We start from the raw sequence: 24,164 nt of genomic DNA on the forward strand, positions 1-24,164 counted from the left end.
GTGTGTGCATGTGTGCATGTGTGCATGTGTGTGTGTGTGTGTGAGTTTATTATTTGTCAGCCATTTTCCCTCCAGTGGAAAATGATGGCGGAGGCCTGATGCACGCCACGTTTCAACTCTAAAGTCCTCCATGGCTCTGGAATCAAATTGCCCTAATCGGAGATGGATGTCCTGATTTGTGGCAACACAAGGTGTTTGTGTCTGTGTGTGTGCACGATCACCTGCAGACGCTGGTGTTATAAATCAATCGGGCTGCATGATGGAGTCTGAGATGAAGCACTCGTGACAGATACCGGGTACTTCTCCCCGGCTGGATAAATAGACAGAATGCACCTTTATTGAAATCGTCAGCCCGAGTGCTCCAACCTGAATTTCAAAGATCACTCATATTACGCTCAGTAGATGTGTGTGTGCGTGTGTTCATGTGCATGTAATCTCAGCCAATCGGAAACTGCAAAAAGTGATTTCATTTCTCCGCGGGGGGGAAGCCCTCGGAGCTACGGCCGCCTGTAGGTTGGTTTATGCCTTGACGCAGATTCTACGCATGTGGCTGACATCACCGAGCGCTGGTGAGTCTGCGTCACTTTGCCATTGCATCACTGAAACACGATGGGGATTCTGTGCCACTTCAAACGAGGGCGACACGTTGGAGCTGGAGCCAGAAAGACTCCTGAAGAAGAGAGAGAAGAGGTGGGAGGAGACGATGTTCACGACAACGTGAGGGAGAGCGAAGGTGGAGGAGAGAGAAGCATCACCGTGACGTACAGGCGATGCTGTCATCCTGACAATACAAACATGTATTTATACTCTCTGCTTTGTGAGAAGTACTTTGACGTTTGTGTTTTTAAATAAAATATGAAATCCTGCTCGACGGACACATTTAAAGACGTTTTTTACTTCCGCTCAATTTCTACTTTTGGGCAAACTAGGAGCAAAAGGGCAAAAAGCTGCACTGCGATAAAATAAAACTGAAACTAAGGCGTGACGTTATCTTTATAATAATGTTCTGAGCTCTATAGGAGAGAAACAAAGCAGCTTCCTTTGCAGACACCGAGACAAACTGGGTTCCAGCCCGACAGCCGCTAGCAGAGCGGATTACTGAGCAGGATAGAAATGCATTCCATAAGTTTCCAGCCAGCGTGGAAATATCTCCAGAGGCAGAAGTTGAGGAGTATAGGAGAAGAGCGTGTGCTATCTGCATACATATTTCAAGAATGTGTACGATACACTTGGTAATAGTAAACAGGGTGGACTTGACAATAGCTCTAATGGAATTACAGTCAATTCAGGGTGGCAGACAGAGAAAGTAATGAGATGGAATAAACCAGGAGAAATACTCCACTACGGGCAGTGATGGAGGCTGCATGGTTTCTGATGGGGTTTTTAGGACGAGGCGTTTTGATCCCTGACGTCGATTTGCAGATATGAGATAAGTTGTTTTCAGCATCTGTCTTTGAGCATCTATAAAAACCTCTTTTCTCTTCTCCTGGTGTGAATGTACAGAAGATAAAACGTGAATTAAAACAGGTAGAGATGGAGAAGTACAGTAAAGGAGACACTGTCCACGTACAGGCTGAGACTCGGACCTGCAGCAGGACTGGGAGCAGAGGGGCCCCACACTCACACAAACACACTCACACCAACTGACTTTAACAAGCACACAGGCACACAACCATGAGTCACACAACGCACACGTATCGTACACACGCAGACACGTGCTCACATTCACACATTGAATGTGTAAATGTCACGGTGGAACGCATTCTGCTCCTTCCGCTCAGCGATGCAGGAGCAGTGCGATGCAGGAGCAGTGCGATGCAGGAGCAGTGCGATGCAGGAGCAGCAGGAGCAGTGCGATGCAGGAGCAGCAGGAGCAGTGCGATGGCCGTATTTTCCCTGAGCCAGCTGCAAGACGCAGATATTAAAAAGGCATCGGGAGAAACAATTTACACACAGCCATGAATTAATCTGCGGCTAAGATGCCTTTTTAATAAGTGAACGGGGGCCAGGGGGCGGCTGAGTGCTCTAAACGGAGCGATCGATGTCACAGACGTGATGTGCACTGAGAGACTGCAGAGGGAGAAGCATCCCAGCTGAGTGAGAGCGGAGCCAGGAGGACAACAGTATCACTGTGGTATTAAGGTGTAACACCGGTGATAGCACACGCAGGTTCTGTCCCATTTACTGCTTAAGTGAGCGTTCAGGCGCCACCTGGCATGACGGCAAATGTATGAAAAATGACAACAACCTGCGCACACAACACACACTTGATGCACCACTCGACCTATCAGCACTAAGAGGAGGCTTTTAGAGCAAAGTGAGGCCCACAGGTCATTGCTGCGGCCCAGCTGCTGGTGGAGGAACTCACCTGATCTGCTTCATACAAACAAGACGAGAAGAGGGAACACTTCTCCTCTTGACATCACCCCCCCACCGTGTATCTACCTTTGTATCTAACTACGTTCAAATGAAAAACGGTTTCCAGCTCCAACAAGACCCAGAGACATGCAACTCACCCCCAACCCGGAGAAAGTAATCAACCATTTCCCGTCTCACTGGGGTAATGTGTAGTCTGTGATTTATCTTCAATTCCAGCTCCTTTGCTCATCTACTGCTCCTGATGATCAACTGTTCCTGTGCATGTCTCCCTCTGTTAATAATAATAATAATGTGTTTATTCCTCTCTCGGTTTCTTTTATATCTTCGCGTCTTGTTCCACTGTCATTATCACAGGAATAACAAACCCTCATGTCAACGTGAGACTGTAGACGATGCAGAGCGCTCTGTGTAGCGTGGGACAGAGTTCACATGCAAACACGCTGCTTTAATCAACACTGGAATTCAGCGGAACTCAGTGAAACATCTTGTGACTTATGAAATCTTTAGAAAATATCATGAAAATACAATATTCATAAATACCGAGTCCTTCACGAAGCCATGTGAACTCAGCCCGGTTACACAAGTTCCGCTAAACTCTGCCAGACATGAAACCGTCCTTTCTGCTCGGCTGCTCTCATAATGTAACTATTCATATGTTCGCAGCCGAGATCTGAAGATTTCACAAAGTTCATGGGAAGTTGTGGGAGACAAGACTGGGACAAGAGAAACTCCATTATTCATTTGTGTTTCGCAGCGAGGGGGGGGAGCGCGTGGCCTGTCGTCTCCACTTCACTTTCTCAAAACCCCGTGGCAGTAAATAACGTCTGTAAACAAAAAGAAAAGATCCGACTCTTCACATAATCTCATCTCTTGAATTCACGTCTTCAGACACGAAAGGCCTCGTCATTAAAAACCCACGGCTTCGTTCCAGGACATGAAAATCTAAATAGCGCTCGCTAATAAAACTATTTGCTCGCTGTTTAACGCTCGGTGAGTCAGAGCAGGTGGGAACAGGATTGGTTGTGGAGGAACTTCATCCATTCCTCTTGGCCCCGTGCATCTGCCACCATAATTTGCGATAATGACGGCGTCCCAGCAGGGCCACTCCGCGCTGAGCGATTCGGAATTGATTTAGTGCATTAATTACGCCCCTGTTACGCCGGTGTCACGGACAATATTTTACAATTTGATAAGCAAAAGACGCGCCGTGGGATCGTTTTGATGAATTGCGAGGGTTCGGTCGTGGCGCGCTTTTATGGTCGTACCTTTTAATTTAACGGTAATCACTTTTCCCCCTCCACGCCGAGCAGGCAGCGAGACTCTAATTTCACCTCGGAGACCTCTGCCGCGCACCGTGTCTGCTTTGATCAGGCCCACAAAGAAGGCTGGCGTGCGGGAGGCGGCGCACACGGCTGCACACCGGTGCAGAGATGAATAGGTGGACAGGACAAACTGTCAGCAGCTTGTGTGTGTGTGTGTGTGTGTGCATGTTTAATGTGTGTACATGCATATGTTTCCATAATATCTGCAGTTTGTGCGTGTGCTCTGAAACAACAGCTCTCAGTGCTGCAGGCGAGACAAGCAGCAGCCCAGTAATGAGCAGGAGCAGTGTGTCTCTCCTACCACCTACCAAGACCCCCCGGGGGCACAAGACATCCCAGCATCCGAACTGAGGAGCAGCTGAAACTCCCACAGGAGCCGGGGCCAACGGTGGAAGCCCCACATTCTGAGTTTGGGTCTGTTTATCTTTACACTTTCTTAAAAGTGAGTTGGCCGCTGTGTAAACAAGTCGCTCTCTGTTAGGAGCATGTTCATTCACTCTGATAAGTGGTGCGAAGCTGCAGCTGAGTGATTCACTGGGTCTCCTGCAGTTACACCTCAGTTTGTCTGCGATATGAATAAATACACTATTATATTCTGGAGAAGGGTTCTGATTTTTATCAAATTCTAACCAGTAGAATTATAATCCTCCGCCAAGGCCCTACAGTCTCTAACATTCTGCACCAAATCTGTCAGATTCAATGGGACATATTTCTAAAAATATTGAAGATTCATATAAACTGTGGATTTATTATCTCAGCCACACGTTTGTGGTAGTAACAGGTTTGTAGCTCTACTTGTCACGGGGGGATGAAAACAATCCTACACCCCCAAGAAACCACATTCTCTGGGAAATCAGTGGAAATGTCCAAACTCTAACGTCTTTCTCCCCTCTTTGCATTTCTGTTTTCAGTTGTGATGAGTTTTCTCTTCTCCACTTTCCGACGAACAAATGACTCAACTGCAGGAAACAGTTTCACTCTGGTGAAAGCGCCAAAGAAGAGACTGTAAATGAAACAAAGAATTAAATGTTGTATTTTTCTTCTCGTGGACACTTTGTACATCTCCATTATCCCACAATTAACGGCCTATGAGATGCTTGTGCCACTGGGATCTGGCACGGTGCTGGCTGGTGCGAGCAGGGTGCTAATTTTCCCAGCGTTAAGAGCTGTAATTATGCCGACGCTGCCGGGCGCCCGCGAGACGCTAACAGCCCTTTCCAGGCGACAGTCCCATCCTTTTATGAGCTCCTCAGCTGGTTCAGAGGCTAATGAAACTGTATGATTCTCCTGGCGAGCGCGCACCTCTCCCGCCGCCGCTCGGGATCATGGTGTCATTATTTGGCAAAGAGGCGCTCTGACAGCCATTGTGCGGCGTGGAGCACAACAGCGTGGAGCGTCTATAGCGAGCAGGAGCGGCGAGTGAGAAGAGAGGAGCGCTTGACCTCATCACTGGCCTTGGCCTCTGGCGTTCTGGAGGTCGACTCCCCCGACTCCCCCACAAGACCCGAAACCCAGCACAGATAGGGAGTCAGGTTGTCATGGTGAAACAACACAATGACTTTCCAATAGATACTTTACACGGCTTCAAGTAAACAGACACAAACCAACCGACCAATCTTCCATCCACTTGTTGTCAGGCACAATCACAAAAGATGGCTTCCTGTTCCGATGAGGTGGAGAAGTTGGTTTATTGATAAACGCCACGGAAACAGCCTCTAAATAAATCATGACGTGAAGCCAGCGAATGACATCAAACACTGAGGTTTGGAATGAGCTGCAGTCTTACATCTCCCTCGGTAACTTGTGGTTTTCTGTTGTTTGGTTTGGTTTATTTTTTGGTGCGAGGGCCAGTGATTCATCTTTTAAGAGCACGCAACGACAGGAACATAAATCTGCATCCATGATCGTGGATATTGATCTGGCTCAGTGTGCGTCATGCTCTCGACATGTTGTGACAACCGCCTGCTCTCTGTCGTCAGGGACTCCTCGCCACCGCCTTCGCCTGCGGGTTTAAACAATGAATGCTACAGCGTAGGTCCCAGAGGGGCGGTCGCTACCTGTCCGAATTTATCGTCACCGGCAAGAAGTTGAATATTCCAGAGAGTTAACAGAAGGACAGGACTTTAAATCTGAACTGAATCTTCTGTGGTCCAGAATGTGCAAAAAGATTCCTCTAAATTGGACGTAGAGAAGCCGCAATCAAAACCTGAGAGCCGTCGAGTGCCATTTAGTGCATCGTGAGAACGTGGAGGAAGAGCGAACGCAGTTTGAAGGACAGACGTGTGAATCCAGTGCGACAGAGAGGCGTCTGAATTAGAGGCTCACAGTAAATGAATAGCAGAGGGTCACACTCTCAGATAGCGAGAGGAGCGATCAGATGAGAGCTGAATAATGACACACACACAAGCAAGACTCCCCGACTGGCACACTAATCTCATAGGTTAGACGAAGGACATGAGAGAGAGGGGGGGGGGGGTCCTGCAAGTTTCAGCCGAGGAAGAATGAAAGTTTGTCAAAAAATACATGTGAACGTCGTCGCTGTGAGAGAAACATTTACTTCCTGTAAACGGCGTCCCGCCAGGAGACGCGCGGCGTACGAGGGCGGCGAGGCGGAGAAACGTGCGCCTCCACAATAGATTTCTGAGGATGTTCTCTTTGAGAAGAGCTGAGCTGCAGAATCACTGAGCGCTTTCATTTGCAGCTGAAATACAGCCCAAGGAAAATGGGAAGCCTTTGGTGTGAGGAGCCTCTTTTCTCTCCCCCTCTCATCTCTTCATTCTCTGCTCCGCTCGGCTGCTCGGCTGCTGAACTGAACTCGCAGAGCCACGTTAAACCCCCCCCACACCCCTCTTTCTTCAGAAAAAAGAAAAAACTAATTGGAAATGAGTGCCGGGTAAAAAAAAAGAAGAGAGGAGCCGTATCTCTCTTTTGTCTCTGTCTCTCCCGGCTGGTGTTTGCCAGAGATAAGCTGAGTAAAGAGTGTCTGTGTCTGCATGTAGACATGAAGTATACACCTCAGTGGCCACGTCATTCATCTCTCTCTTAGTGCTGGAGCCCTGTGTGTGTGTGTGTGTGTGGGGGGGGGGTGTACATCGCTCTGTGGCTTTACGGACGGACATCCCCCTCATCCCCTCATCCCCTGCTCTCAGCTGCAGCCCTGGCGCGGCGCCGTGTGTTTTGTGGCGCTGGCGGCCAGATTGATCCGACTTTAATGAAGAGCCCTTCAGCCTAGGTGACATCATTAGCCGGTTGTTTCGCCAGCGCGGGGCCACTTGGCGAGGATCCCCGCCCCACTTCGGGGAGAGGGGGTCATTCTGAGTGACAGACGGGAGGCGGCCAGAGAAGCAGGGGGTGGGGGGGGGGCGGACGCCACGAGGCTGCACAGCGATGCCCATCAGACACCTGTGACTATATGCACGGACTTTAAGGATTTAGTGAGCTGATCCTGCCGCGGGAAGAATTCTAAATCAGCCCTGATGCTTTACCCCTGAACCTTACTCCTTATGATAAGAAAGCTGGTAAATGTGATTTAAAAAAAGAAGATGGAAATATTAGTGGATTACAAAAAGAAGGAATTACAAAACCAAACCTCTGTGTTTATAAAGCAAATTAAATTAAATTCAAATTAATTTGTATATATTCAATCAAAACACGTCTGTACCTTTTCATGTTTCAGTTCTAAAAGCATAAATACAAAACTGTATCTATATATTTATGAGAGTGTCTCACAATACACAAGATTTTACTATTTTAAAGTTTATTTCTATCATTATAAAAACACGGTTCAAGTCTGAGGGAAACACAAATTAGTAATATTTCTAAAAATGTATTTTTAGAGGTATTTCCCATCGACGTCAAAACCCCTTTACAATGTCTCTGAATAAATATGTTTTTAAATCTTACAGATCTGTAATAATTCAACACTCATATCTGATATTATATATAATCCAACTTTACACTGTAATTTCCTCCTTCAAACCTGCACCACAGTCGCATTCATGGTATTTTACAGCGGGAAATAACTCTTCACAGCGACGTGATGGAGTGGCTGTTAAATCAAACACTGGGGTTTATTTGTGGGGAGCAAACTGACCCTGATCTGATACAGACAGAAAAATTATTTCTGCTCTTCACCGTGAATCTACTGAAATATCAGGAAGTCCGAGAGATGTGGTTTGGAAGGAGGCTGCGGAGCCACCTCATCCGTCTAACTGTCAGCCTCTCACCAGGCAAAGATCACCAGCTCCTCCCGCCTGTCCCTCCCCCCCCTCCATCCCTGCCCTGGTTTGCCCTCTTCTCTCCTCACACACACACACACACAGACACACACAGACACACACAGATATACAGTACACAGGCGTAAACACACAACCCCACGGCACGGTAGCTGAGCATTGTAATTTTAGCACAGCAGCTGTTTTTGCCTGCCATAAAAGTGACAGCCCTCTAGCTCTTCTCTGGCTCTTCTCCCTCCTCCTTCACTCCTCTCCTCCTTCCCTGCATCCACCCCACGTCCACACACTCGTGCACACACACACACACACACACACACACACTGTGCACGGACACACTGCGCTGTGTTTGAAGCAGCGGCCTGGGAGGAGTCCGAGTGAATCAGTTCTCCTTAGCCATTCCCCGACTGCCTGCAGCTCCGGAGGTGGGTATCGGGTGAAATGCACGTGGTGTGTGAAATGTGTGCATGTTGATGTGTGAACTTTGTGTGAACCTGCCAGTGTGTGTGTGTTTGTGTGTGTGTGTGTGTGTGTGTGTGTGTGTCTGTGTGTGTGTGTGTGTGTGTGTGTTGCACTTTGGGGTCCAAACGGGCAGGTAAACATCTCTCAGAATCGCGGCTGAAATCGTTAATTCTTTAGTTTAAAATCTAAAAATTGTGAGTTGTTCATTAAAAGTGAAATATATTTTCCAGGCGGTCTCTCTCGCTTCCTTGTGACCAATAACGTGATGGCTACAGAGTTACCATGGCAACCATGAAGCTCCCAAATCCTAACCCCCCCCCACATCCACTTAACAATCCCCCAGATGCCTAATTGTTTCCCTAATGACGCTGGGCCTAATGGGACTGTTTATGGTATTCATTTGATAGCGATGGCCCAGTAATTAGACTACACCTCACTTCATTAAACAGCAGGGGGAGGGAAGGCGGTTGGTGCACGTTCGGTACTTGATGGAAATGCACACACACACACACACACAGAGAGAGGGAGAGAGAGAGCAGCGGCAGACCCGAGGGACGAGTGTGTCCGAGGGGAACGGTGACGGCACTTTACATTCAGAGTGCCGCTCGTTTCCCGAGAGCAATTCTTATCAGTGCCTCTTATCATTAGTTCCACTGTCCTGTCTGATGCCGTGGCTTCAATCAGCATCGATGGCTTTTCACAATAAGACGCTGGACTCCTGCTGGTTATATATTCATCCGCCTGAAAGACAGATGTACAAGTGGAGTCCTGGTTTCTCCACAGATGAAGAAAAAGACTCGTTTCTGAATCTGTCGCTGATTTTTAGGGTTTTAGAGAAAGTGATTTCCATCGGTGTCTCTGTCCGTGGTGCTGGAACACTAGAGCCTGCTCCAGTTCTGTCTCTGTCCGTGGTGCTGAAACACTCCTGTTCCTTCTATGTGTCTCAACTATAAACTGTAAATAAAGATGGACGATCGCCCCCTGGTGGCTGGCTGCAGTATAGCTACAACCCATCCTTCTCCATGTTAACACGTGGGACATGGGACAAATTATAAGGTGAACTATTGAGTTTAATCTATGTAGGAAATATAGAATGTCTGTTTGTCTGTCAGGCTCCAATTCAGTCTGTCTCTCTCTCTGTGGTGCTGAAGCTCTCTGAAGCTAAAACATTCAAACTCAGCATTTCTCCTTCTCCCTCCACCCTCACACAAACACCACGATGTTATTCTGCAGGAAACAAACCAAACACGACGACTTCAAGCCGTTCCTACCTTGAGGAAGGAGAGGTTGCGGTTTCGATCGATGCTGGTGATCTCCAGGTTGCCCATGACGACCTCGCAGTTCTCGTAGAGCTTCTTCAGGGTGCGGTACTGCTGGTCCAGGTCCGACAGAGTGCTGAGCTTGTTCTCCGTGCCGGGGCAAACTGCAGGCAGAGACAGAAACAGAAAGCATGTGTCATTTCAGGGGTGATCTCTGCGGACGGAGTGATTTAGTGCAGTGAAATATCCCAAACACGGCGTTCGGCCTCAGTAAGCCGAGCCCAAGAAGCGTAGACCTCAGAATAAGTTAAGTAAGTGGGGATTAAAAATGAAGAGGCTTTGGTAGAAACACGAATAAATAGAGTAATGGAAACATTTCAGTCGTTCAGGTTAAATGCCTCCAAGCTAGCTATCTTAATACTTAAAGGTCAGACCAGCTAACCTGGATAGGTTAAACTGCTTCCCCCCCCAGTGAAAAATTGATGCATTTCTTTTCCCCAGAGTTTTCCCTCCGAGCTTCAGTCTAGCGAACTTGATTCTCTGACTGCACTTACAGGCGGCTCATGGCGAAACGTCCGTCTGCAGATGCACGGTTCAACGGCTAGAGTTTCTGAAGAATGTGAGAATCCGCGAGATAATGAGCGGACGGCGAGCGAGAGAGGACACATTCAGGGCACGAGCGTTCGAGGACTGCTGCTATGTGAGGTGAAGAAGGGTGGACGGACGGAGAGAACAGACAAAGGCAGAGACATTAAGGTGGATTGGTGAAAAGGGGGAAGAGTGCGGCAGATGTGACCCTCAACAATCAGGGAGCTGCAAGTGTCAAGACTCAGAGAGAGAGACAAGTGGGGTGAGAGGGGTGAGTATCATTTCTCTGAGGCAGTGACCTACAGTCTGGGTCTGGCACCGGCACGCTGTTTAATCAAAGATATTCAAATTGCATTGGTTGACCTTTCCACAGGGTTTCACTCGGAGACTTTACTCTGCTGACGAGATTACAAGACTTTGAAGATATTATAGCGAGTGGAGACGGTTTCAATCGGTGGGTGTGTGCGGAGGACGGGCAAATTAGAAGGGGTCGGGTCTTTTCTGTTGGTTTTAGCCGCGAGCACAAACCAAACCATGAAAGTGCACGATCACACACACACACACACATCCTGACACCAATCCACGCTACAGGCAGCTACACCTACAACTACAGCTCCTATCCTGAGCTCCACATGTGCTGTGTTATGCAAGTGGATTAAGAGAAAGTGTGAGAATGAAAAAGACGGGTGAAGTTCTCCACGTTCTCCCGACACAACAAAAGCTTCCATATCTTCGTCTCTTTGCAGGAACAAGTTAAAAACATGTTGCGTCTGGAAACCATCCTGCTCGTCTGCAGCAGCCATGATAAAAGCATCACAATTGACTCCAGCGGCGGCGACCACTGTAATTAGCTCCTCCGCTCTCCACCCATCGAGCATCTCTTTCCGTCCCTGCCAGCCTTTCCACCAGTCAGCCAGCCTCCCGGGCCTCAGTCCTGCCGCCATCTGCTCCGTTCAGCTGGCGCCGGCACCGCGTAACCACGGGCACGGCTGGAGGTTTGTTTGCCGGGGTGTGTGGCAGACACTGGAATGGAGTTTGGCTCATTGTAATTAAAGTGCTCATTAAAGTTTGTCTGTGACTTCTGAATATCATCATCGACTATTTCCCACCGTCAAACTTTACAGATATAATCTTTCTATCAATTCTTCTGATTAAATCTAAGTAGACGTTAAATATGTTTTATATTCTTCATCTTAGGTAGTTCTGATCACACTGCTGTACGTTGTGTTCATGTTTCTGATTGGAATTAGTTATTAGATGATATAACGGGGTATTTACATTTAAAAATTGTTTCCCTAATTTTCATTTATTTCTGGTTTTGTCTATTCCTCTTTTTTCATTTTTATTATTTTCTCTTTTGATATTTATCTTCTTTTGGTGTTTCCTCATTTCTAATGTGATTTTTAAACCTGCCTCATGAATAAAGTCTGATTGATTGATTGATTGATTGGTTGATTGGTTTTACAGGTGCAGGTCAGGTGATTGGCGTCTGTCAGGTGTCACTTCACCTCCTGTCGTGTCCTTTAAAAACACAGAGTCCATATTCTCTACGTCCACGTACAAGACTTTCAAAATGAAGGAAATAAAGAAAACACAGTGGACTATTGCATAGTTGAACTTGCCCCCGTATTGAACAACATTGAGAGCTCATAAACTCCCATATTGCTTTATGGATCGTTGGCTCTGTAAAGATTAGTGCGCTTCCTCCGCTCGCCGAGCCTCCATATTGCTGCGGGTTCGGGCTGCGTGGGACCCAACGGCTGAGAGGGGACCACGGCGACGGTGATAAATGAGATTTGCTGACCACACACACTCACACAGATGAGTTATTAGATGAAATGATTTAAGGGCAGAAACAAACTTAAAGGAAGTCTGCGCCGGGATCTAAAATTGGTCAGATCAATAACCCTGCGTGTGTGTGTGATGAAAGGTTAGCGAGCGTCTGTAATAATCTGTTATTGAAACCTACCTACCGGCAAGTGTGTAGTGTGTGTGTGTGTGTGTGTGTGTGTGTGTGTGTGTGTGTGTGCGTGGGTGGGTGTGTGTGGTTGTGTGTCTGTGTGTGTGCGTGGTGATAAAAGATCAGAGGGTAGAGGTGAAAAGTCAGAAGAAAACAACTCTCGAAAGTCAATAACAGCCTCCAGCACACACACACACACACTCACACACACACACACAGCAGTGGTTCAGGGTGTGTGAGGTAAAGCGAGGCAGAAAAGAAGCAGATGTGAAAGAGAGAGCGAGACACAATCTTGTATTTGTGAGAGTGGGAGCGACGTCCCGCAGCATTAGCATTCATATCGACATGCTCTACTGTAAATGCTCTTTTCTCTGGGCTCATTTCGAAAAGTGTCTAGATCCATCTTCTCCACCTCTTCCTCTCCATCTCTCTTTTTTCCTAATTTCTTTTTCTTTTTTTTCTCTTCCTTCTCTGCCCCCAGTAATCCATTTCTGCCTCGGCCCTCTCCCTCCATTCTTCTCCCCCTCTCTCTCTGGCTCGGCCGTGGACAATGTAAGTATTGAGCCGTTGCCATTTTTCCCTGTTAATGCATCGGGTGACATAGGGCCTTGTCCACTTGACAGCCCTGGTGTGTGTGTGTGTGTGTGTGTCTGTGTGTGTGTCTGTGTGTGTGATATATATTGTATCTGCCAGTCAGGGTGTATTTTTTTTTAAAATTCTGATCTTTAAACTCTTGAAACAATTTTATATTTACGAGCATTTCTTGCACTGATTTTATCGGGAACACGACAAATCAAACAAAACCTCTAACCTTTAATATCGAAGCTCGTTACCATGGTGATAAGACCGCGTTAACGACAGACTTCTCAGTCGTACTTTTACCAACATTGATTTTTTTTTCTCTGACCTTCTCCAGATGGTTTGGATTCTCTAGGTTTCACCAGAACCACCATGATGGAGACATTAGATCTGACGAGTCGTTTATCGATATGAACGGACACACGTGGTTTTGGTGATAGAACCATCGTAACCATCGTAACCATCGTAACCATCGTAACCATCACTACAGACGAGCAGATAAATACAGTGAAGAAGGAACAAAGAGCTGTCGGCTGTAATGTTGCGTACGACGATTCCAGAGGGTTTTGTATCTCCATCAGTCCAGCAGAGCAGAGACGAGCCTCCGGTGACTCGTCGTCCAGAGACCCAGTTTCCAAATTCGCTTTGATGACGTGCACGACACTCTAACTAATAGATAATCAGCGTTAATGACAGGAAAGACTAATAACGAGCTGGCAGCCTGTGCATGCACTGATGATGCTCTGTTTTCTGAGGAGCGTGTGCATTAGTTAATTTGCGCGGATGTGAATTCTGTGAGCATCAAAAAAAAACTTCTCAGCTGTGTAACCCAGTTCTGCTGCTGGCGCGTCCCTTCAAGCTGCTTTTCCAGCTGAATTTAATCTCCCTAAATTGAATTACAACTTAATCCCATCTCACACCATTCTTCCTGGAACTGAGTTGAGCAACAATGACGGAGCCTCCTCCTCCTCCTCGTCCTCCTCGTGTTTTCAGAAAGCTGCAGTGATTAATGCCGGACAGGTACGGGCAGAGGAACGTGGGTGGGCGTAAGCGCGCACGCCGGGTTTTGGCTGCGGCGCCCATTTCTGATCCAGCCACGAAGTGAGAGATGGAGGCAGACTGTTACCTTCTCGCTTATTCTCGCTGACATATTGAGCTGTGCTTGTTCTCATTTCTCACTTCATCTCTTCTCCTTCACATTCCTGCCTCTGCTCTGGCTTTTATTCTCGCCGTGGCTGCTGTCGATTCATGTTTCCGTCCTCCTGGTACGGTTTCAGACCCTTTGTTCTGTTTGCACAAGTAAAACTCCAGCTCCATCGTCGCTTAAAGGTTTTATCAATCACATCAAATTCACACAAATGTATTGTGTTCCTGTGAATCTGTTCTGCAGGAGCGGCGGATTCAAAAATAACTGAATAGTGAGATGATAACTAGATTTCAACACATCCAGAAGATTCAGATGACGGACAGGATCAAATACAGGAGAGCGTTATGTCCTTTCTGTCAGAAAATTGAGTTGAAGAGCAACTACGCATCAGAGTAAACACATGTAAACAGTGGAAGAGGCAGTAACCTCTGCGTTCGGAGCCGTAATGGCTGCCTGAGTGGGCGGCGCCGCAGCTGCAGAGGTCAGCAGAGCGAAGTGAGCACGATACCGCTTCAGGAAAACCGGATCAATACGTTTCAAATAAATAAAGCAAGGTAAAATAACAAGAGCAACATGTTGAAAGGAAAAATATGATTTTTTTTTGTTGTTGTTAAACTGCTTCTTACTTTTCTTATTTGTTACACTCACAGTTATTCACAGGTTTTTATTCGTTTAATATCATGCCGTGATTTTTCTATATTAATTGATTCATCTTCAGGAATCTGGTCAATAAAGTGCAGAAGTAATTATTTGCGTTGTGGCATTTAGTAAAACTGACAGGAAACACCGGGATTACAAGTCTGAAAAATGATAAAAACAAATGTTCGCTGTCAGAATCAAAGGAGAAGAAGCTGCAGTCGTATCTTAAACCACAAAACTCACATTTTCTTCCCATTTCTCAACTCACTTCTCGTTACTGGAAGCCTTTTCTGAGCTGTCAGCATCACAGCGTCTTCCTCACCGTTCAGTACGAGGCTGAAAACTCCTCCACTTCCATCCCATAGACGCCACAACACACACACACACACACCTGAGCTGACACACGCCCACACACCTGGCTTCAAACAAACCCACCGAGCCTGGACCACATCACTGGACGGTTATTACTGATCCCACCAGCCTTCATCCCCCATCACCATCCTCCTCCTCCTCCTCCTCATCATCATCATCGTTCTCTGCGGCGCTCAGAGGCCACAGCGGCTCCTGAGGTGGTGCTGACGAGGCAGCGCCGCAGCTTATGGGCTCAGTCCTCACCGGGGCCGGCTCCATAGGAAATGAAGCGATTCAGTGCAAACGGGGAAAAAGGTAAAAACCGGCGACACTTCCCAAACGACTGATGGCCCAGATTAAAGTCCAGGTCGTCCTTGGTTCATAAAATGGTCCAACTTTTACACACACATTTATGATATTCCACAGCTTTTATGTACATTTTAATGCACTGCTAGTACATATATATATAGAACTGCTCAAAGACCTAATAAAAAGGTCAGCGTGACCTCCTGTGAATGTCCCAGCATGCCCCTGTGCCGGAGCGGCCCAGAGCCTCGTAATAATCAAACCAGTCACAGAGTAAATATGTGACAGACGCAGTGTTGTTGTGTTTTCACTCTTTGAAGAAATGAGTTCAGCTCCAGGAGGCGGGACATCCAGTTGAAAGTGTAACGAGGCCACGCCTGCACACGGTCTGCTCCACCAATCCCAGTGCACCAGGGATCCTCAGAGTCCAAACCCATGAACAAACTGGTGAAAACAACAGAAAACATTCAGAGCTAGAATCCCACTGACAGAGACCAGAGTGGTTTTCATTGGTTTCTGTGTTTCGGGGTCTCTGCCTCCACCCGACTCCAGATTGTCCCCGAGCTCTGGGCGGCTGATGCAGGGCCAGCGGGGTTTCACAGCCATCAATCATCTCTCAGCAGGGTGCCTTCCCCTTCATGCTCACAGAGTGCCACCCCTCCTGGAGCTCCTCATCCCACCTCCACCTCCTCTTCCTCCTTCTCTGATTTGTCTAACTCTTCCTCCCCTGTTCAATCTCCTCCTCTCCCTCATCCTTTAACTTGTCTTCATTCCTCCTCCATTGACACCCTTCCTCCATCTCTCTCGTGCATCTTAACCCCCTGCAGCCAATCAGTCACCATCACTTATCATTCCATGTATCTCCGCACAACACACACGCACAGACACACACACACACACACACACACACATCATGAAATACACTTAGAGGCATGAGTGTCGCACATCCACCTCTGCACCACACACACACGTGAGCTCTGGACCTCTTCCATCACAAGAGCAATCATTCCTCAGCAGGACGTCACCTGCGACACTGACACAGGTGGGAGGGGGCGAGGCCATTTGTATAACAGATGTGTGTGTGTGTGTGTGTGTGTGTGTGTGTGTGTGTGTGTGTGTGTGTGTGTGTGTGTGTGTGTGTGTGTGTGTGTGTGTGTGTGTGTGTGTGTGAGTCAGACACAGGTTTAATGACTCGTCCCAGCCAATTTTCAGCCGGTGGCTTCTCTTTGTGGGGAAATGAGGTTTGTAGTTAATGTAGCACAGAAGGGCTGCTTGTGTTGTTTTTGTAGTGTGTGTGTGTGTGTCTGTGTGTGAGTGTGTGTGAGTGTGTGTTAGTTCAAGTGAGTTGGCTCCAAGCTGAATATTAGTAGGAACCATATGGGAGAAATCATTATGAAGGAAGGTTCGAGCACATTTGTGCCGTAAGGACTGTGCGTTTCAATATCGTAGCTCAGAAAGGACACGCCTTTGGTGTAAATATGCATGCTGTGTGCGTGTGTGTGTGTGTGTGAGTGCTTGTGTGTGTATTTGTGCTTGTTCAAGTGCGTTTAGCTTCACTCTACCTTTATAAATCACATTATGGTGTGTGTGGTGCAAGATTCACAAACTTGAGTTATTCCGAGCACAGCAGTCGCCTGCAAATTGTGTACAGAGTGAAGTGGGGTGTCACAAACACAACGTGCCGGAGAGATAATGAAACACACACACACATATGCACGCACACACGCACACACACACACACACACACACACACACAACAGATGCTGTCCATACTGGCACTTTTCTTCCCGAAAAAAAATACACACAAAAGCACCACCGTCCAAGCAAAAACATCCTGTATGTGAGAAGACATGCACGGCTGCACATGTAAACACACACACACACTAACAGTTGGAGGACCGGGGGGGAAACAGGCCTCCCAGTGGAGGAAATAAGTTTGGGTCGGATGTAATGAGCAACTGAAAGGCAAATGAGCCCTTCAGTGTGACGGCCTCTATCTAAACCCAGACAGCCTGTGTCGAGGGAGACGCTTTATTGCTGAGAGAATCCAAAATGTCATTCATCTCTCTGCACCCGGTCACCATCCTCCCTCGCTCCCTTCCTCCTTCCCTCGTTCCACTCTGCTTCCCATTTTCTCCTTCATATGTTTTGACGTCACTCTTCCTCTCGCTGTCGCCTCCGTCGCTCCCTCCCTTCTCGTTTTCTCTCCGGCTCCTGTTCTTCCTCCTCCTCCTCCTCCTCCGTCTTTGGCCACAGCACAAACGTAAAAATAAAAAACGTACTCCAAAAATTAATTACTCTGTGAACTTCTTTCATTTTCCGCCTGTTGACTATTTGTCACCGCTGCAAATGCTGCGACAGAACAGAAGGTGAACTGCCTGCTGAGGTTCATGAATGTTTATGATCGTTTTCTCAAAAGCACGGACGGCTGCGGCTAACAACTGCTTCCACTGTAGATTAAATTAAGCTAATTGCTCGCTTGATTATTTTATCAAACGTTCTGTCAAAAAGACAGAAAACATAGTGGGAAATAAATAATGTCCCAGAGCTCAGGGAGACTTATTAAGACGACTGACATCAGTTCACGTGGGAGAAGAAAACAACAAATCAGCTCATGTTGATGTGTGTAAAGAGCTTTGTATAGAAAACTGTCCTTCTCACACACAACAGATTCCAGGCGACAGCTACACAGACTGAAGAGGGAAAGATGAGTCACTGCGTTGGTGCCACTTGCAGGTACGTGCACAACTGCAAACACCAAGTTAGACATCTTTCAATATGATTCGTGATTCATTAGATGCATATTGTGGATTGTGAGATTTTTGATTACAAAAGGCAAAGAATGGATTTGTTTCCATGTTCTGGCTCAAATGTTCAGCCGTAAAACTGACACAAACAAATCCTTAAAACGATTTGAAAATGGAAATTAAAAGCACCGGACTCATCCGCTTAGTAAGAGTTCGTCAGTAGTGTCACGTTAAGTTTAGAAAAATGAAGAGTTTGTCCGTTTGAAGACGTTTCTGGCAAACACAGGAAACTAGAAGCTCAAGGAAGAAGCCGCCAAAACTGTAGTTTCACTAAAAACGTACATTGCGACATGAATTCATTGACAAATAAACTGCTAAAAGATCCCAGATCGCTGAGATGAATCCACAGTCTGGCTCCGGAGCACGTGCTGTAGCCGTAGGTGAGGCAGTGGGCTGAGAACATGGCAGCAGCATCAAACCGTCCGTCTTGAGCTGAATCCCAGTGCGACGAAAGAAACGCTGCCAGGAGTAAAATCATTTTGTTTACAAGATGGACGCCCAGACGCGGCACTGAATTTACAAACGCTGACCTCAGTCAAAGTCTCATTTGTCGTCTAATTTTCCTTTTCCTCCTCCTCTCCTTTTCTCTTTCAGGTCTCTCAGTTCCTCCTCCACTCCCACCTCCTCCTCCTCCTCATCTCTCCCCTTTTTGTCTTTTTGGTTTTAATTCCACGCGGCCGCTCCATTCATCTCTGGCAAAATCAATAACCATTCGCCGGCGTGCGGGAGTTGAGGGATGTAAATAGCAGAAATCTGACATTCGCAGGATATAAAACAACAGGCTTTCGATATAATCAACAGCAGCGCCGCGGCCATCCCTCAAACAATCCATAGCCTTATTAAAAAGGGGCCAATAATTTAGCCCCGTGTGGCGCCGGTGGAGGGTGAATGAAAATAGTGCCTGATGAGTCAGGAATCGTGCCGACGACACGGTGAGGAGCGAGGAGGGCGGGTTGGGGGGGATTGAGGACGAGGACGGAGGGTAATTTGTTTTTTGTGTTTACTGTGTGTGTCGAATCATTTTCTTTATTCACACGTCGCTCTCGTCTCTTTGTGGATTTGTAAGAACAGGATTCTCAAGTTTGTTTTTTAGTTCTGGAACAATTCTTTATTCATGTTTGTGTTTATTCTCGGGCTTCATCCACTAATATGTCGCTGCCACGTCCGAGCTCCTCTGGAGTTTAAGGAACGGCTCAAACAGAGAAGTTAGCAAAACGCTGCTGGTCCCGTTGGAAACCTCCAGGGAGGTTGTGTGCATGAGTGGTCCCGTCATGTGTGTTTTCATGCGTGTTGGTGTGTGTGTAGGGGGAGCCGAGCGCGTTGTGTGTCTCATCGTAACCTCGTAAAATCCAAGTAAGACACCGTTTTCTGGCCCTGCGCTGTCAGCTGAGGAAAAGTGTGTATGATTTTCTTGGCCGGTCGTGTGTTTGGTTCCTCGGTGTGTGTGTGTGTGTGTTTTAGTGTGTGTGTGTGTTTTAGTGTGTGTATCGCCAATTAGCCAGCAAGTTGTCAGACGCTCAGCAGGAGAGTCTGTGTGTGAGTCAGTCTTTTTCCCCCTCGCCGCTGCCTCTTCTTCCAACTCAACCTGCTCTCACGCTCACCCACCAAACAGAAAATAATAATGAAAACACATAAACGGATAGATAGCTAAATAAATGAATAAATAAAAAATGGTCCCGGCCTTTCCGTGTGGCCATCCGAAGCAATCGATAATTATGAAATTAAACGGGTTATTGCGCGCGGCGTGCTAACTGAGGGATGGTTATTGCTCATCGGGGCGGTAATGAACTCGGGAGCTCCTGTGAGTAATTACCACCTGACCACAGCGCCGAGACGACGGCGGAGGATCCTGCACGCTGCTGCTGACTGGTTCAGGTAGGAAGAGGCTAAACTGAGCTTTCTGATTAACACACAGACATCCTGTCTGACCTTTGCCTTAAAGAACAAAGAGCAACACATGTTGAAAACAGAAATCTGCACAAGAAACGAGAGAAGGAATCTTGTTGTTCTGCAAAGTGAAGAAGTTACTACAACTACAACCACTCATACAGACTTTGTAAACATCTTCATAAAGTTTGAATTAATGATTCTGAACATCTAAAATATGAATTATAGTAACAAAGTACAATTTGTTCTCATCTTGCTGCAGTTTCTTCTTTAAAGGGAAAGTTTTCTTATCTGGAAACATTAACCCAGAAACCGATAAGTCAGTGAAAGGCTCACATCAGAAGACTTTATCAGCCAAGCACTAAATCGGTCGGGCTCTACTTTGTCTCTGGAGTATCTGTACCATGAATACTAATAAATAAAAACACAAAAATGAAACTTTAGAAAAATGATGTGTCACCTCTTTGACCTGACCTCCCTCACCCTCTCATTTGCCTTGAAAACAGGACCTCAGATGCTGCAGCTTAATTACTTCAGTCGCTTCGGTGACAAAGTAAAAAAGAAAAGAGCGGCGACCTTTCTTTAGGCGAGTGACATGGTGAAGATAATCAGTGTGAAGAGGAAACCTCCCTGTGTGGCGAGCAGGGGTAACGACACGATGAGGAAACGGTTTCACCACAGTCATCACTGTTTCACTTCCTCCAGGACGTTACATGAAGCTCTCGCTTTATTAATATTTACTTTACAAAAAGCTACCGATTTCACTCACTGTGGGTTTTTTTTTGCTTTTCACAAAAGGACGCCACGAGCGTTTAAAGTTTGCCGTCAGATGATTCTGACGACGCCATGAGAGGGAAAAAACTCCCAGCAAGAAAATATAAATGACTTCAGCAGCTCTGCGAATATGAAGCGAACACAGACACAAAGAAGTAGCTTGAGGATGTTTGACGATGTTGGAGTCGGCACAACTGACACATAATGAACGAGAACGAAACCTAAAGCTCTTTAATGGAGCAAATACGCTCCAACTTTCCTGGTTGTGTCTTCAAATAAATTCCTCGGCAAAGTAGTTTTCAAGACGCCGCGGTGTCTCGAGTGTTGGTCTTAAAGGGAACTTGGCTTTTAAAGTTTGGAAGTGGACCAATTCCACTATATCAAAGAGAAGCTTCAAGATGTTTCAACATGCCAACAAATCAAGAGCTTCGTTTCACTGAGCAGGGATTAGTGGGTTTCCCTGTTAGAGAGCACGTCAGAAATAAGACAAAGACCTATTATTTTTAGGTCTACTTCTTTTCCCCATTTTCCTCCATGACGTGACAGTTTTCTATCGTATCTGTAATTGCTGCTGCGCTTTGCTATCGGAGGCGATGCTGAGGGTCGAGAGGCCGCTGCCGACGCCACTGAGGTGGGATTGGACATGAAGAAGCGAGAGGCCTAAAGGGGGAATTCAGGAGGAATAAAAGATGGAGAGAGAGAGAAGACAGGCACTTCTGCGTTGGCTTCACTTTCCGGACCTGGAGTTTACATCCATTGTAACATTGTTGGTGTCCTAGACAATACCAGTAACCCCAGGAAGTTACCACACCAAGAAATAGTCACTCATTGAAAAGCAAATGAAACTTTCCAACACCATTAATTACAATTTCAATCTAATAATTCAGTTTAATGAGTTTCTGAATTCTTTCATCAGTCTCGTTTCCCTCGTTGGAAACAGGGAGGTGACGACAGAGCGGCGGAGGTGGATGGAAATAAGCAAACTGCAGTGTTGCCAGATTAAAGCTGTCACAGAGATCGGCCATTTCAACCAGTCAACTTCATTTCAAAGCCGGAGCTTTATAATTGGTTGCCACGAGTTAAATGGCAACGCTGGCAGACCATTCATCAGGCGGAGTGACGTCACTTGGAGAGTTTAACACTCGTGACCTGCAACTGTTTAAAAAGTCCATTTAAGGCCCCTGAACGTGAGACATTTGTTCTTTTAAGTTTGTTTCCTTCAGTTGGAAGCGTCTTCTCACGATACATGGCCTGAGATTTAACACATGTAATGAGATCCAAGTCAATTTCCTCATTACAGACAACGACCTGCTGCTGGTTTCATTAAAGTGAGACGGAGGAATTCTCAGGATCCCCAGGTCTCAGGAAGCCGGCACGCGTTGCACCATCGGAGCTTAATTAAATCTCCGATCATTAAAAACGACTGTGGAAGAATTAACGGCAAACGACGGACACCGAGATGAATATGTGACATTCAGAGCGAATCGTCTGCAGAGGTCAAACCTTGTGGAGTCGTGGAAATAAAGAGGAAGAGGAGGAGGAGGAGGAGGAGGAGGAAGAGGAGGAGGAGGATCCCAGTCCAGAGCGACCTCCTCCCACCAGCTCAGACACCCGCAGCTTAGCCGGGGCGCCTTTTTTCCTCTTACATCTTTACCTTAAGTGACAAAGCCCCAGTAGCTTTCTCAATTATGTTGTGCAGGTGCAGTCAGCAAGAAAGAGTAATTGCACTGGGTGTTGGGAGCTCCCAGAGACGGATTGGAAGCTCAGGGCAGAGCTGTCAGCGGCTCCCAGAGGACTCACAGGCTTGTGTGTGTGTTTTATGTGTGTGTGTGTGTGTTCCCGTCGCACCCCAGTAAGAATAACGTTTTATTTTTCATTTTGCATGGGCATGTACCACGACGCCGCCGCCGCCGCCGCCGCCACGCTGCCATGCACATCCTCGCCGCGTGTTTGCATGTGCACAAGCGTGGGAACGATTTGCCTCCATTAACAAACATGCATGTTAGCTCGCAGCGGCCTTCTGACATCTGCATCGGGGCCGAACCCGCCGGCTCGCTGACAGTGACACTCGAGTCCCCGGGACCTGTCAGCGCCATCACATGTGCCCTCGGGCCCCTGGAAGCTTCTAGATGCTGGGGCAATAACACTGCAATAAGCTCCTTGTTACAGGGATGTCACGGAGCCCCGAGGGACGAGCTGTGAAGGCTGCAGGGTCACAACGAATCAGCCAGGAGACGTCATTTGAATAGAAAATCCCACAACAATTTCCCAATGAAAGGGAGATAATAAAGTGTGATGCAGAACAGGCAGCAGCATCACGGGGAAGTGTAGATTCACATTAAGGCTGAAAGACGTCCGAAGAGAAGATTAGAGGCAGTTTAAAAGTCTCTCTGCTCTAAATGACCTTTAAGAAAAAGCTTATTTTCATCATTTTTATTTCACAATCAAAATCACAAGGGCGAATAAAGAGGTTTTTTGTGCGTGCGCCCAGGAGAATGGTGTAATTGAAGACTCCTGAGGTTCCCCCTGGCTTTGATTCAACACCCTGCGCTGTCAGCTCCAACCACTCCGTCTCCCCGTCCGACTTGATTTCGCTTGGATAAACCTCCACCTATTCCCAGCGGCACGATTGAGACTTGAGAATCCATCTTGAAAGAGATTTCCAGTGTGAGAGGTTCACTTCTGTGTCAGGATTCAGCAGAGGCATGCCAGGAGAGGGTTGAAGCAAGAACAGGAGGAAGGAGGTGGAAAGGCTTTGCGGTTATTTTTTTTAGCAAAATCCATTCCCAGGGACAGAAAGGAGAGTTTTTTGGTTACGTAACAGTCTGGACCAAGTGTAAAGGGGAGTTTTCGCTGAAAAATACATTTCTGTTGAGGTAAATAAGGGTGAAGCTGAGTCTGGATGACTTGGTTTCGCAAAAAAAAGATTTAAAACTCTTTAAAAAGTCTGTGGTCGCCCTTGCAGTCATCGTTGTCTCTCGGTGGAGTTGTGAGATGAGGCAGGAGGGAGAGGAAAGGGGGGGTGCAGTTTTCTGCAGGCGACGCTGCCACCTGCCCCAGATGCGGAGTAAGGCACAGATGTGCCGGCTTAATTAGCCTTGCCAGAGGTGCTGCGGCGTGATTACCCTGCTCCACCCCGAGAGAACGTCTGTCGCAACGGGTGTGCGTTTGTGTTTCACAGCCTGTGCACGGCGAAGAGAGTTTGACAGCGGAGAGGGGAAGAATAATAGAGCGTCCATGTGTGACGGCCTCGCTGAGCGAGTGCAAACAGAGCGATGAAGCCAAAGAAAAAGAAGTGGCGTGCGTAGGGAGAAGTGTGATTATGCTTCTTGCGTACAAAAGCATGAGTGTGTGCATCATTACGCCCCGGCCTGCAGAGCTGCTCGGGCTATTCCATCTGCCAAGAAAAACCTGAATGACCTAGTTGGGAGTGAAATGTGCCATAAAGCAGCGCTGATGGACGAGGGAGAAC

The 24,164-nt window shown here is 47.1% G+C and overlaps 1 protein-coding gene across 1 annotated transcript in view; it reads right to left on the reverse strand.

Annotated features, from left to right (window-relative positions):
* The window catches only part of LOC118103181 (receptor tyrosine-protein kinase erbB-4), a 186,708-nt gene that overhangs the window by 84,140 nt on the left and 78,404 nt on the right, over positions 1-24,164 (reverse strand). The window contains 1 exon segment of the mRNA XM_035149813.2: positions 9,667-9,818. Within this exon segment, the coding sequence (XP_035005704.2) occupies positions 9,667-9,818 (152 nt within the window).

Source organism: Hippoglossus stenolepis, chromosome 24, assembly GCF_022539355.2.
Source record: "Hippoglossus stenolepis isolate QCI-W04-F060 chromosome 24, HSTE1.2, whole genome shotgun sequence".
In the NCBI taxonomy this organism is placed as follows: domain Eukaryota; kingdom Metazoa; phylum Chordata; class Actinopteri; order Pleuronectiformes; family Pleuronectidae; genus Hippoglossus; species Hippoglossus stenolepis.